The sequence below is a fragment of the Neolamprologus multifasciatus genome, chromosome 14 (assembly GCF_963576455.1).
Source record: "Neolamprologus multifasciatus chromosome 14, fNeoMul1.2, whole genome shotgun sequence".
NCBI lineage: Eukaryota > Metazoa > Chordata > Actinopteri > Cichliformes > Cichlidae > Neolamprologus > Neolamprologus multifasciatus.
Window position 1 is genome coordinate 20491078 of NC_140452.1, and position 15330 is coordinate 20506407.

Below are 15330 nucleotides of genomic sequence, written 5' to 3' on the forward strand. Positions count from 1 at the left end.
AGTGATGTCGTCTCATTAGGAGCATGCCCTGATGTTGTCAGGCATGCATAAAAGCGCACTGGGGCCATACAAAATACTGATTAGCATTTTGAGTTGCTGCAATTAAATCTCAGCAGAATGAACAAAATCCCTTTGATTATCGGGGTGTTTGATTTCAGCCCTCTGTGGACTGATCATTTTCATTTCCATCAAACAATGTGGCATCCCTTTTGTTCCTAACACATTACCCAGTCCATATCAGCACAAAGACCTGATTTTTCCCCCATTGAGATCTGAAAAGTGTATATAAAAGCCAGTGTGTGCAATCCTTTATAAATCACATTTGAGTAAATGAGGCGAGAGACAGAGGAGTAAAGGAGACATGTTTATTATTTAAACTATCACTTAAATAAAAAAAGTGCATAGAAAATAAACATGATTAGAAACTTTTCTTTTTACACTTATGTACAACTTTGTTTCCAAATTATACATTCAACCAAGTAGTTTGTGGTTTATTTTCACGGTGGTGGTTTTCCTTCATTTCGTTGATGTGTACAAAGAAAGATCGCCTGTTTTATGGGAGAAAATATGACTGCTGTGAATACCGTTATTACAGAGAGCGGGAAGAAAATCATAAGACAACGGCAGATAATCAAGGCGAAACAAACTAGCCCGTTCGTGATCCCTCTTTTTCAAGTCCTACTGCGACACCGCAACCCGCCCTAGGCTGATAACGTCTATACATGAGAAACAATCAGAAAAATTACAAATACAGGTTTAAGTACTTGTCTGACCTCTCCAAAACCTTGATTTGTAAAAGAACAATTCAGGGTGGATGTTGCACGAAATAAATAAATTAAATGTTTTCAACATCAGCATTATGACTTTCTACAAAAACAGTACATGATAAGTACAACAAAAAGTTTCATAGGAGAGAGAGATAAAGAGGTGGTCAGGGAGATGAGAGAGGTTTCCAACGTGAAAATAAAACCTGATCAAAAAAAAAGAGAAAAAACCCAAACAAAAACAAATAAATAAAAACAAAAAAAATTAAAACAAAAACGCCATTTTGGTGGTATCTTTAAAATCCTGGTAAGCCTCCACAAACCCATCTCCTAATTTTTACCGCATCAAGTAAGCAGTCTAAAAAGTCCCTGTTAAAACATTAAAAAAACTAAACTTAAAAAATAATAAAAGAAAATTAAAAAAGAAAAAACATTCACTACAACAACCAGAAAAAATGGATGACCTCAAGAAGTTCACAACCACATTAATACAGTTACATTTCTCATCACATTAAAAAAAACAACAAAAACAAACAAACAAACAAAAAACTAACCCCCCCCCCCCCCCCCCCCCCCAAAAAAAAGTTCCTTTCCAGAAATAAAACAAAAAGAACTGCAACGCTCCCTGCTGCTGCTGCGGAGCGCTCACAGGCACAGCAAAACTGGTACTGGATATCAATATACAAAAGAGTGATGCACGTTAGTTTCAGCGGATAGTACTGTAACACAAAACCATTATAGAGTACATTGAAACATTGCTATTAACCATTATAAATCTGCTGTTTTTGCTACTGTAACTAAGTTTGTCTGTCCATTCCATATATTGTATAGATACTAAAGTACAAGAAATTACTATGCATGTTTCCGTATAATATTGTTAAGTATTTATACTATAATTACAGATAATGACGTAGAAGTGCCACTGGTGTGGCGTGGTAAAATGAAGACCAAAGAAACAGCAGACAGCTTCCTTATTTGTATCTATGCCGTTTTAAAAACGGTGAAATAAATGACTTGTTGTCAATAAACACACTCTGACCCTGAAAAAAGCAGAAGTGGCTCTCGTGAAGAGAGAGTCGTAGACAGAGCCCTTGGCGCCGGCCGACGCTAGCGTGAACTGTTTGAGCTAACCTGTTGTCCTACAGACAGAAAACACTGCCCGCTGTTTTACGCCTCAGTGTTAATCCCAATGCTGAAATGAAACTGCTCCCTGGCTTTGAGGTCGTATCGACATGTCTTCCACATCTACCAGGGGTTGCTGACACGACAACTTAACAAAAAAACCAAACAAAAAACAAACAAACAAAAAAAAACCCTAAACGAATATAGCTGACAAAGCATCAACATCCACCCACGTTGGGTGATGTGGAGGAAGAATATACATTCATCGTTGACCTTTAGCAGCAGAACCCAGCGAGCCCGGTTGTCAGTGTAGGACTGCGTACGCCCGGCTGGCCCGCCGGGGCTCTCGGTGGGAAAGGCGCAGCCGAGGTTTGTACACGCCACACCGTCAGGAAGGAGAGGGCTGCTGGTGTGGTCCCTGCCTTCACTTTGTTGAAGTAAAACAATAAAAAATTTTTTAAATAAAAACAGAGTCAAGTGCACTTTGCTAGAGCCTCAAACACCACTGTCAGAGTCATCAACACCAATCCATAAATTTGAAATATTAGGGCCTGTCGCACAAACTCAGAGACTGTCTGTGCTTCTGGTTTCAGTATTGGGAGCTTTTCCTACGCCTGTTCAGTGCCTGTGTCACAGCTAAAGTGCAACCCATTTTAGCTTCACTTTTACAAAACCAAATGAGAGGGTGGTTGAGGGGCGTGCCGCTAACAACCTTAAAAGGCGACACTGAAGTCACAATGACGAATTCCTTAAAAGGGACAAACGGAGCAATCGGCTTCAGTCGCTCAGTGGAACCAGTCACTCTCTGTTTAAATACTCTGTTTAGGACGTGAAGGCTTTTAAGAGAGAAGAGGCATTTATGAACTGAGGTGAACCACGAGGAGACTGGATGAAGGTATAAGAACGATCTCAGATTGCTGGTGAGCATTGAAGAGCAGTCACCACAACATCATGCTTCTTTTAATGTATACAATGGCTCTAGTCGGATATGATGAGTGCTATAGGTAGCATTAAAATAAAGGCACCTCTTCATTATAGCCAAAGTCTTCGCAAGGACATAACGCCTTAAACTGACGGGAATCTTTGTGGGGTTTTTACATGTCAATATTTCATATATTGCCAATCGGCTGCAAGCCTATCGACCCTTGGCTCATTAGTGACTGAACCACTTTGATAGAATCGCCTCCATGAGGGCTCTATCTTCGGTTTGATGTGGTGTGGAGACAATAAGGCTGGAGAGAGGAGAAGTCGGCTATGGATCAACAATCTAAACTCTCTCTCTCAAGTGCATAATAGTAGTTCACATGACTGCCATACTGTCAGCTAGGACTGGAACAATTAAAATAATAATAATAATAATAATAATAATAATAATAATAATAATAATAATAATAATAATAATAATAACAACAACAAAATAATAAAAAAATGTCAGCTCTGACCAAACGGCCCAGGATAGATAAAAGAGCTACTGGTGGACTGAACTTAAATGGGGACCAAGCCATAGATAGACCAGCATCAGTCTTTGGAATCAAAGAAAACATTCAGGGTACGAATTTTAAAAAGAAAACAAAAACAATTATTAAAAACAAAAAAAAACTCTGGAAGGCAGCGGGATACAAAACATAGAGACCAAGTATTAGTGTTTGTAAACCCCTATTTTCTACAAAAATGGCAATAAAATAAATACAATTTTTTAAAAATATAAATACCATCATTAAGTGCTATTCACTAGTGAGTGCTTTTAAGTTTTTTTTGTAGAAAAATATACATTATTTACATTTATTTTTTTTTAAAAGCAAGCATGATATTTCCCTGTCCATAATAAAAAGACAAAGAGACAAGACTTTAGAAGACTTAATACAAATAAAAAAGAAATAATTTTTTTCCTCTTTTCTATCAGTATGTTTATCACAACAGGCCAAGAAGAAAACAAGCCGAGTGAAAAATTCAATTCAAGGGCGCAAAAGTTTGGTTCTCTTTGCTGCTGTAATTTGGAAAGTGACTCAAAAGTCCAAGCTTATATGATTACCCGAACGAGTTTGATAACAACAACAGCATGCACAAACTTGCAGACGTCTCTGCGTCTGGAAAAACAGGCCCCAACCCCACAAAAAAAAGAAAAATCAATTATAAATACGTCTACTCAAGCACATCAGTAGGTTTCTCTGGTCCCTCGGCTGTCAGTCCACCAGAATCTCTAGCTGCCTCGCTCTCTCAGGCCAGAGGCTTCATCTCACTTTCATGTAGCTACCAAGCTGTCAGACTGAAAGTCAATTTTAAGATGGTATCAACCTCAGATATCATCCTTTACACAAACTGACAAAAACAAATCTTTTTCTCCCTTCTTTGTTATTTCCTCTCTTCCTTCCTGTGGCGACTGCTCCCCCTAGTGTTTCAACCTGTACGGCTCTGATCAGGCTGCCATACACGAGCAGCTCCTATTTACAGTGTTAAATGTACACACCCACACACTTTTATTTTCCTTCTTCTTCTTTGGGAAAACAAAAAGTCAGATTAGGGGAAGGTTCCAGTAAAATCACAACAATTCTGAAGGCATCGGGGCACATTCAGACGGGGAGATGTGCATCAATAACAGCTGACACTTAGATCAACAAAAAATAAAAGAATTTCTAACAATTTTCTAATTTTTACCTTTAGTAAAAGTCCCTTCAACAAATTGCACTTTGGTGTAAAATTGAACCAAGTTCTTTGATTTTTTTTTTTCCTTCTGTGTTCACATCTGAGCACAAGTAGACCAAAACATTTAGAAAATTAAGGAGGATGGGCCAATGCATAAAAACAAAAATATAAATAAATTATGAAGGGGGAACTTTCTGACATGACTTTCTGACTCACCTCTGAGTGCCAAATGAAAACGAGACATAAGGAGGCACAATATGTTGGTATTTCTACAAATGGCCCGTCCTCCCAAAAAATGGCCCTTCCTGCATATACAGTGCAACCGACAGCTGCTGAGCCTGCTGTGCTCAAAACCATCAGCAGAGGGCGCCGACGGAGCTCCTGGCCTGCTCGCAGCTGTGGTCCATCATAGACCGGACGCATGAAATCGCCACAAACCCGCGTGCTGCGGGTCATTGTGGTGCTTTTGCTCAACAGTCCTCGTTAAGGTCCTTCAGGTACGGGCATCAGTTGAGGAACTTGCGACACTTCTTTGCGCCGCAGTTGCACGGCAGCTTGTTGCTGGCGTCCTCGATGGGGAACTTGTAGTCATAGGTGAGCTCTTCCCCGCAGTAGATGCGGCGCGAGGCGAAGATGACGATGTGCTTCTGGCCATCCACGGTGATCACCCGGGAGTAGCAGTTGGGCTCGCAGGAGTGGTTGATGAAGCGGGCAGCGTTGCCGTGCACCGTGGCATCCACCACCTCGTAGTCATCGATGCGAAACATGTAGCAGCCAATGCCCTTTGAGGAGAGAGAGGACAGTTTGTATAAATAATCGAGTTAAGCAAATGACAAAATCAGCGGAAATTGTTCAAGTCCTCACCTTCCCATCGTAGTATTTCTCCCGTTTGTCAGTGAGCACAGACCGAATGACGTTCCCCGAGTATTCGATGACTATTTCTCCTGCTTCGATGGTTTTCTTGCAGAAGAGGCCACGGCCATGGATAGGAGACCTGACGGGAGGATCATAACAGTGGACAGCTCTCAAAATTAAACAGGCAGTTATCTGTTATTTATCTGAGCACTGAAAAACAGCTGATAATAATACAAATGATGGCACAGATTTAACACCACTAATCTAACCTGTAGACTCCCACAGTCTCCTTCGACGTGGCCTTGAGCTGTTTGAATCTCACAGCAAGTGGAAGCTCCATGGAGGCACGTCTGCGAAGGGAAAGAATCATGAATGTAATATTACATTTCTTTCTTTCTTTTTTTAAATAAAGCATAATCATTTTTACAAAAAATGAGTTTTTATTCACCTGGCAGTCCTGAGCTGCACTTCATCATCATCGTCTTCCTGCGGCCTATACTCAGGAGGTTGGCGATGTTTTGAGGCCAAGAAATTGAACATGTCAAATACTGACCTCCTGGTGGAACAAACAAGAATCTCAATAAGCAAAGCAGCATCCCTGGAAACAGTTATCTGTACGGTTTATCTGTTATCTGCCCCAGGGCAGCTGTGGCTACAACCATAGCTTGCCTCCACCAGTGTGTGAATGCGAGAGTGAATGAATAGTGGCATTGTAAAGCGCTTTGGGTGCCTTGAAAAGCGCTATATAAATCCAATCCAATCCATTATTATTATTATTATTTATTAACAGTGTGCATTATATAAAGTGCCATTTCTGCTCCGACTGACTTCTGGTTTCCTGACACATGCTCTACAATTTCATGGTCAGAAGGTGTGTGTGTGTACCATACTGACCTGTGGTGGACTTCTGCACGAGCCGAGCCGTGGGGGTTGATGGGAGGATCGTCCATTTCCTCCGGTTTGTGGAAGCGGAAGCGATAGCTTCGACAGTGCCTGGTGCCGTACAGCTGCTCCAACAGGAAGACTACAGCCTCATGGACGACCCCGAGCATCCTCAGTCCGTTCACACCTGGAAGGAGCGGAGAAACACCTTCATCATGAGGCTTTATTCAAGTATATATATAAAGTACCTCTAGTTATTATTTCTACGCTTTTAAAATTACACCTCACCTTCAAAGGAGAGCTTTTTGAGTCGTGCACTGGAGCGAGCTTCCTGCACTTTATCAGTGAGGGATTTCCAGGCCTCTGTAGGGGAACAGTCGGTATTTTATGCCCAGTGTATGGTTCAGTTTTTGCAGACTTGATTAAAACATTTTTACTTTTTTATCACAAAAGCTATTTAAATTTGAATTAGTTTTGCCAAGGCAGGCGCTACAATCAGTTTTCTTTTACCTTCAATACTCTCACAGCGGATGTGGAACCCGTCCTCACTGCAGATTTCAAAGATGATACCCTTTTTGGGTTTACTATCTAAACCGTTATCCCTGCTGTTGCCATCCTGGTCGGGCGGTGAGGTCACAGGAAGAGAGCCTGCTCCTCCAGCTGCATGAGGTTTGTCTTTTCCCACCACTTTCCCTGGTAAAACGTGTCCTTCGGATGTCTTCTTTTTACCAAGTACACTAGAAAAGATGCGAACCAAACATTAAAACTATACTGTATGACGATTTTGAAAACAGGTGACTAATACTGATGCTTCATACCTCTTGTTGGTCGTCTTTTCCGGTGGCTTTCCTGTGTCCACTGGCTCAGAGGAGATCGGCTCTTTGGAGCTGGTTGGGGAGAGGATGGGAAAGGTTGGAATGTTTTTGCATTTTACTGAACAAAAGTGGTTTGCATGAACAGCTGTTACGTGGTTAAGTCAAACAGTATAGCTATGATAAATAGAGCAACCATCATCAATAAAGAAGTTCAGTCCAGTTGACATATTTAACTTCTGTGACTGAAGATACACTGAAAACTATTCTGTGCAAAAAAACAAACACACAAAGCCCACATTCATTTAGGAGAGACATCTGAAGAACACAACATACTTTAACCATTCGTTCCACAAAGAAATGAATCCCAAACTTAGATATTTTTCAAATATTCTGAACACAGTCAAACTTGAAATTTCTTCCCATTATTGCGGTACGTGAAAGTAACATAAAAACGATTTGTTGGCTACAAGTCACAGGTCTGTTAGTGTCTCACCTTGGGTTAGAGGATGGGTGCTGTCCTGCAGGGTTGCTGAAATGTTCCTCAGGCAGAGAGGCCTTAAGCTTCTTCCCGCTGCTTACATCAAGACTCTGCCTGCTCCTCTTCCCTTTCTGTTTGCCTTTCTCTGCTCCTGAAACTGCAGCTGCTGCTGACACTACTGTGGAGGTAGGTGGCATATGCTCTGATAACTTGGAAATAGGAGTTGTTCTACTGCTCTGGGAGTGCATGGATGTCTGTGTTTGCGTGAACACTCCAACAACACGTCCCTTGGTGGGACTTAGAGGGGTGGATGGAGCAGGAGCTAAAGTAACAGTGCTGTTTGCACATGAGTCCACAAGCTGGGGTCTGTTAACGGGTTGAGACTGATGTTGTAAGTGAACACTGCTGGCGTCTGTCTCTCCTTGCTGGTTGACAGCCATGCTGATAGTCTGTTGGGAGGGCAGGACGCAGATGCTGCTAGCTATTGATGTCTGAACAGGGGAGCTTAGCTGTGACATCAGAGGAGCTCCTCCTGCTGACTGAAGGACCACAGACTGATCTGACAGGCCCAGGGCGTGTGGACTTGCTTTAAAAAGGAGGTTGCTAATCTGCCCTGTGATCTCAGTTGAGCTGAGAACAGGGGTGGAGAGTGATACTGATCCTGGGGCAAGAAGTCCAGCTGCGCCACTAGGGGGAACAGACACAACATTTAACACTGACTGGCTGGGGTTCAAGCCAGAGACTGAGCAAGGTAGGAGATGAGCCGAGGAATCGTGGCTCAGGATACCAGGCTGGGCAGTACCAGAAAGCCTCTGCTGAAGGAGAGTAGTGGGATCTAAGTACATCACCCCGCCGGATTTTGGTCTCTTGATTATATTGGGCATCTTGCGTTGAGAAGTGGAGAGAGTGCTTAACTCAACTAGGCCACCAGGTTGACCGGGGATGCTAGCAGTAATCTGAGGGGAAGACAGGTTGATGAGGGTCATATTGGGAGGGCCTACTTCAGACGGGGCCAGAGTGGGCTGGTTACGGGTGCGCCCTGACTTTTTGCTTTTTCTTGGCAGAAGACGAGAAATGGGCCTCTTCTTGCCATGAGCAGAGGCAAGTACAGTCGGGGAAGAGGTGAGAGAGGACGGACTCGACACTATGGCAACACTGGGACCCAACTCGTGTGGTCGACCGGCCTCCGAGACCAGAATCTGGGACTGGTCGTGGGACTGAGACGGCAAACCAATGAGAAGTCCTGAGGTGGTGCTAGGGATTCCTGTCTGAAAGCCTGTCTGTGTGGGTCCTGTGAAGGTGTGAATCTGAGAGGGGTGAGGCATAGTACCCAGAACTTTGCCCGCAGCAGGAAATATTGATTGGGTTGAAGACAAGCCAGTATTTAACCCCGTGGTAAGTGTCATGGAGCTTAGCACTGTAGGCGAGCTAGAATCCATCACTCCTGTTGCACTAATCTTTTGGGTGACACCATTAGGGACAGTCTGGAGGACATAGAGAGGCTGGAATTGTTGATTGACTACAATAAGCTTATCAGGACCTGGTTTGATGACTGCTGGGCTGGACACTTGAGCCTGGGAAGGTCCTGGGCCTGGTGCTGGACTGGCGCTGCCTGCAGCTGCTGCCGCTGAAGTCGGGAGGTATTTCTGACCCTGAAGAGGCAGCGAGGGTGAACTTGGCAAACCGGGAGTACCAGCACTCCTTGGAATATCCTGGTTATCTGGTGCCTCAACTACCTGGCCAATAGCAGGGCTAGGAATAAACTGCTCAGGAGTCATATGACCTTCTGAGACCTGTGTATCCCTATTTGCCAACGACGTACCATCGCGCTGATTCTCTGATGGTGACACGCCTGGCCCCGCTCTCTTTTTGTCCCCACTCTTTTCCCCGCTGATGGTCTCTGTGTCCGAGTTCAAGCCCAGCATGGTGCGGTCTGAGGTATTTGATATGAGACTCCCAGCGCTGTGGTTCTGACTGGTGCTGACAGTCGGGCTGCGTGTGGTCAGGACAGAGAGGTCAGACGGCAGCTCCAAAGGAAGATACGGCTCCTCCACAGATATTGAGCTATTCACACTACTCTCTACGACCCCTCCGCTTTCTGCACTGGGCAGCGGCTCGGAGAAGTCATCAAACAGAATGTCTTTACGTCTGTTGACATCCACTCCAACATAGCTCTCATCCAGCAGCAGCTCAGAAGAAGATGGCTCAGACTGCTGACCCAGAGCTGGCAATGACATAGAGGGGGTGTTCAGGACAAACTCCATAATATCTGATGGCAAAATGTTCCCACAGTCATCGCTGTTGTTGTTGTCAGAGTCGGATTTAAGGAGGTCTGTGCTGAGGGACAGCTGGGCCTCGAGAGGATCCTGACCCTGACTCTGCGGCTGGGACTTGACCCCACCTCCGAGTGGAAGACAATTTTCCTTCTGGTTTTTTCTGCCTTCTCGGGTGTTTCCACTAACTGCTCCGCCACTGCTGTCGGCCTCTTTGCTTGACTCGTGGGAGTCGGCCTTCTCAGTGTGTCTCTCTCTGCCTCTCCTCTTGGGAGTGCTTTTATGTGTGGTGGAAGAGGAGGTGGCTGTAGTGGTTGTGGTGCTGGTGGTGCAGATGCTGGTATCACTCTCCGACCCATCATCGACGCCATCAAGCTGGCCGATACGCTGCTTGCCCAAGGTCCTGTTCGGCACAGCAAAGCACACATCAGATTATTAGAGACAAGGAGAAATTTCAGATATTTCACTTCATAAAAAATGTGTCTACTTACAAAGCGCTCAGCATGTCCTCTTCCGCTTTTTGCTGAGCCCTTCGTTGCTGCTGCTCCTCGTCCTTTAGAAAACGCTGAAGCTGGGATCCCCTTCCCAGACACTGGTCTAATCCTTCTATAGATGGCAGGCCCTCACCAGGGTTAATTATTGTTCGAGTGAAGTTGTAGTAATAAGGATCCTTACCCCTATGTTTCATTCCACTGTCTTCATCCTCTCCACTGTCTCCAGATGAAGACGTGGTGCTCATATCGTCCGCTCCATCGACCTGCCCCTCAGCTGACTTCTTGCGGCCACCCGTCCTCCTCTTAACCACAGTCCCAGCTCCGTCACCGCTGCCATAAAAAGGAAGGTCTTCCTCACCATACGAGCGAACCCCATAGAAAGGCGTGAGGCCGAAAAACATGTTGGAGCGTGCACGTGCACTCCGTCGAGGGTAGCGCCGCTTGGCCGACCCTGATCCGTCACTGTCATCTTCGTGATGTTTATCCTCCATACCCCTGTCATGGTCATCTTCAGGGCCAACGCCCTCATCCTCAGTGCCTTGCACGTGGAGACCGCGGTGGTCTCTGAGCTCTCCGCGTGGGCGCTCTTTATGCAGTTCCTCTTCCTCTGTGTGAGTCTGGGTGTCAGATTCAGAGCTGTCACTGCTGCTGGCAGAGGAGAAAAGAACAGTACATGCGGAGCGATGACCCCCCTGGCCAGCAGGAGAGACTATGGGGGCAGTGGTTGTGGGGCAGGAGGACGAAGAAATACTAGTAACGGTGGTGGTCCCATTAGGGTCACTCTTAATATCAGTCTTTAGTGGAGCTGTAGCTGGGGGTTTAATTGATCGCTTCTTCTCTCTGGAGGACAATGAAAGCTGGTTAGTTGCTTGCTTGCTGTGAGACTGTGAAGAGGTCTTCATTGTCTGGTGCAAGTTGTCCAGGCTGGAACTGTTCTTCCTCTCTGGACAGGAGTAACTGTCTCTGTTCTTTGAGGATGACCTGTCCCCACCCTGGGTATCATGCTTCTCTCCCTGAGCCTTCCCATGGCCTTTGGTGCTGTTTCCTAGCATGGCAGCTTTGCTTTTGCTGCTGTTGTGAGAAGTAGGGTTGGTAGCGTGCGTGTTGGAGCTGCCGGCAGCTTTAGCATTATTGTTGAGAAGGGGAATCTTGTTGCTGATGTTGATGCTTTGAAAGGTCTTCTCTCTGTCACGGTCTTTGGACACGTCTCTGCTGCCTGCTGTTTTAACTTTGGGGTGTTTATCTTTGGCAGCTGAGGCTGCAGCTGGAGAGGCCAGGTGCACGGAGCCTCGTTTAACAGCATCATCCTCCGCTGACATCCTCGAAGGCCACAGAGGCTTTGCGGTCGCTGCCGTGCCTGAACCTGACGAGTACTCGCTTGATTTCCGTGTACTGGACTTCTGAAATGGAGGTTGCGGGGAGCCGGATTTAACTACAGAGTCCTTATGGAGTGATGATGATATTAAATTTCCAGTGCTGCTACTACTCTCCTTCCCTGAGCTGGGCTTGTCCTTGTTCTGGTTATTGTTGGACGCTGGGCTGGACCGCTGACGAGGCAACAAACTGAGGCTTGCAGAAACATCCTGATCTTTGCTTCCATGTTTCCCTTGCTTGTCTGTCTGCTTGGTGCTGCCACTTCTCTGCTGGCTTGTGTGAACAGCAGTGCCAACGGGAGGGGAAGACTGGCCTGAGCCTGCAGGTCCCAGTCTTGGGTTCTTACTCTCTCCTCCAGAGTGTTTAGACTGGCTGTTTGCGTTACTGTCCTTCCCTGAGCCAGAGTCTTTGTTTCTCTCTGTGCTTCTATAACTTGAATCTCTAGACGGAGGTCTGCCCTTGTCAGCATCTCTGCTGGATGATCTGTCTTTACCTTGGCCTGAGTCTTTTCCTGTTTCCCTGCTATATGGTCTATACTTTTCAGAGTCCCGTAGTCCTGTATCTCTATTCAGTGACCTACCTTTGTCCATATCCTTATAGCTGGGATCTCTAGAGGATGACTTACTTTTGTCAGTTTCTCTAATGCTTGATTCTCTGCTCGCCTGTTTTCCCTTCTCAGTGTCTCTGTTTGTTTGTCTCCCCTTTTCGGAATCTCTTAAATGATCTCTACTGATCGGTCTGCCTCTGTCAAAGTCTTTCAGACCAGAGTCTTTACTCAGCGGCCTCCTCTTTTCTGGCTCTTTGGTTGACATTTGGTTCCGGTCAGAGTCTTTCTGCCCAGGTTCTCTGGATGATCTACTCTTGTCAGAATCCTTAGAGTCACGCTCTCGACTCGGGAGTCTCCCCTTGTCTGCTTCTCTCGTCGCTTGGTCTCGGGAAGGTTGCTGTTTGTTTCTGTCCGAGGAGAAGTGTCGACCTCTTTCTTCGTCTTTTTGAAGTGGGCTCCTTGCTGAGTCTTTGCTGAAGTGTTTGGACTTTTCGGGGTCCCTGGCGGGGGAGGGAATGAGTGGAGGGGGTGAGGTCAGGGGTCGTGACAAAATGTGAGATGTGGCGGTGATTCCTCTCTGTCTGTTAAGGTGCTGGGGCGGAGGGGAGAGGGAAGGCGAGCTGTGACGACGTGAATCAATATTTCGTGTACCGGGATTCACCAGGGAGTCTCCCACTGTCACAATCTCGTGACTTTGGGGCTGTGAAGAACCTCCTAAAATAAAAGGCAAGGCAAGTTTATTTATATAGCACAATTCACCAACAAGGTGATTCAAAGTGCTTTACAGAGACATTAAAAAACCAAAACAATAAAAAGCATGATTTAAAATTGATTTAAAAAACAAAAAAAAAACCAGTAGATAAAATCAGTAGTTAAAAAAGAAAAGAAGTTAAAAAGAAAAAAAATTGTTAAATTCAGACTAATTAAGCCAAATAATCTGTTTGAAATCAAAGTTTTAAGTGGAAAAAAAAAGGCTGCACATTTGTACCTGGAGATGGCATGGGACGAGGACCTATTGACCGTTGACAAGGGGGGTAGCTGGGATGTCGGTTCCTGGTGTAAACCCTGAGCTTGGGGGTGTTGGCAGGGGAAAGTGTGTCAGAGCGCCTTGGTGATTCAAATGGATCAGGAAAGTCTAGAAGTGAAAAAGAAAGAGAAACGCATTAGCACATTATAGCTCTGAATATGGTTCTCACTGTAACACACACATTTCTGAACTATGTTACCTGTTAAGGAAGGTGGGCTGTGTGCTATTGTGCGATTCTCCTCGGGAGCCATCATGTTCTTTAGATCAGAATCTGCCACTGGAGGGTGACAAACTAGGATCCTGCAGGTATACACGCAGCGTTTTCGTGCATCTAAAGTACTCCAGTACACCCTTGAACACCTGCAAAGACAATTTATTTAGTTGAGCAAAGTTGGCAGCTTCCTTTGCCAATCAGCAACAGGGCTCGCAAAATTTCAAAATCCCTGGTAGCCCTTCGGGCAGGGACTCTTCAGTTTTTGGTAGCCCAAAATAAATTTAAGTAGCCCGAATAAAAAAAAGAGAAAATTTTTGATTGATGTTTTGTTTCCTTTACAATATTATATATTAAAGTATAATATTGTAACGGAAACAAAACATTAATCAAAAAATTGTTGAAACACAAATTACAACATTGTATAAAAATTACAACCATCAACTCAAATACTTGGTTCTAATTGAACAGAAATTTCTATGAACTTGTAAGAACTGTGTAGAACATGAATCAGTCTGTGTCAGATCCTGAATTTGAAATTTCCACTTTAGTCACGGGTAAGAGGCAAGTGGAACCAAGATCTAGGCCATTTGCTTTTTGAAGTTTGCAAAGACTGCTAAATTGTGCCAGTGGTAGTTCACTGTTTGCAACATAGTACGCTGTTCTAAACTGATTTTTCAGGTTTATTTTTAGTTTGTTATTTGCAATTGGTGTTTGTTCTGGGAAAGATATTGCAGACTGAGCAATAATGTATTTCTTGCATTTCTCATGGGTTCTAATGGGGGCCTTTCTTAAAATGACTGGTCCCAGTAACAAAGGCGCTTGTCGACTCAGAAATCGAGGGAAAACCAACAACACAACCGGCAGAACATTATGTTATTTACACGGGTGCACATAAGTGGTCTGCATGTGCGCATTCGCTGTCAAAATAAAAGACGCGCACCAGATAAGAAGTTGCAACGCGCGTTTGCGTCCATATAAAAGGCACTGTTTTTGTCCGCTAGAGTGGGATTTTCACGGCACATTCTGCACCACATCTCTGTGGTTTCATCGTTTGTTTGAAGCCAGCTCACTTCCTGCAACCACTTTTCCGAGAATACGCGCTTCTTTTGTGGTTCGGACTCCTTCTGACATTTCTTTGGAGGTGGAGGAACACCAAAGTAATTGCTTAAAGGAGCTTCTTCAACATCTTTAAGAGTTCTAAACAAATGTCTGTCCTCCTCCAGAAAATCTTATGTACGCAAGCGTTGCAACTTCTTATCTTGTGCGCGTTTTTTATTTTGACAGCGAATGCGCACCTGCGGACCACTTATTTGCAGCCCTGGTTATTTAGCTCGTCATATTGCAGCCACAGAAATTCTTTTGTCCATGAAACCATAAAGCTGCACTTTCTTTTTGCCTTATAGTCTGATTTGTCATAACTTTTCCGTTTTGTCACTTCTTCACGCTGATCCGTCTTATTTGGCTCAGCAGAACTAAAATATATATCCTGCTGCTTTTACACACGCACTCACATAACGCTCAGCGATTCTCTGCGATCAACCTCTCACATGTTTAAGCTTGCTGCGGGAGATTTCACTTGTCATGTTTGCATAGTAAGCTAACGATTGATAAGACGATGTCAGAGGAATTGGTGAGCAAATTATCATCACTCACCAATCAGTGCTGTCGCTCTCTATACACAGTTCGCGCGATTGCAAAGTGAAAGCAAAAAACAAGCGCAAATTCAAACACGATTTCAATATGTCACATATTGACAGTGGCTCACCGATGACAATGACATAATTACCCAGCTACATTTCCGAAAGAATGCAAAAGCATTGACATATATTTTTCCTTCCTACA

General features: G+C 44.6%; 1 protein-coding gene across 4 annotated transcripts in view; it reads right to left on the bottom strand.

Moving 5' to 3' along the window:
* Positions 1-351: 351 nt before the first annotated feature.
* Positions 352-15330, bottom strand: part of kmt2a (lysine (K)-specific methyltransferase 2A) — a 42430-nt gene continuing 27451 nt past the window's right edge. For all 4 annotated transcript variants that reach the window (XM_085184111.1, XM_085184110.1, XM_085184109.1 and 1 more), the window contains exons 23-34: positions 13474-13634; positions 13236-13382; positions 10324-12961; positions 7575-10235; positions 7085-7153; positions 6777-7003; positions 6555-6629; positions 6279-6453; positions 5833-5940; positions 5654-5734; positions 5394-5523; positions 352-5311 (exon numbers count right to left, since the gene is read on the bottom strand). In XM_085184111.1, the coding sequence (XP_085040237.1) occupies positions 5036-5311; positions 5394-5523; positions 5654-5734; positions 5833-5940; positions 6279-6453; positions 6555-6629; positions 6777-7003; positions 7085-7153; positions 7575-10235; positions 10324-12961; positions 13236-13382; positions 13474-13634 (6748 nt within the window). In that variant the 3' untranslated portion in view covers positions 352-5035. The remainder of the gene's footprint in view (positions 5312-5393; positions 5524-5653; positions 5735-5832; positions 5941-6278; positions 6454-6554; positions 6630-6776; positions 7004-7084; positions 7154-7574; positions 10236-10323; positions 12962-13235; positions 13383-13473; positions 13635-15330) is intronic.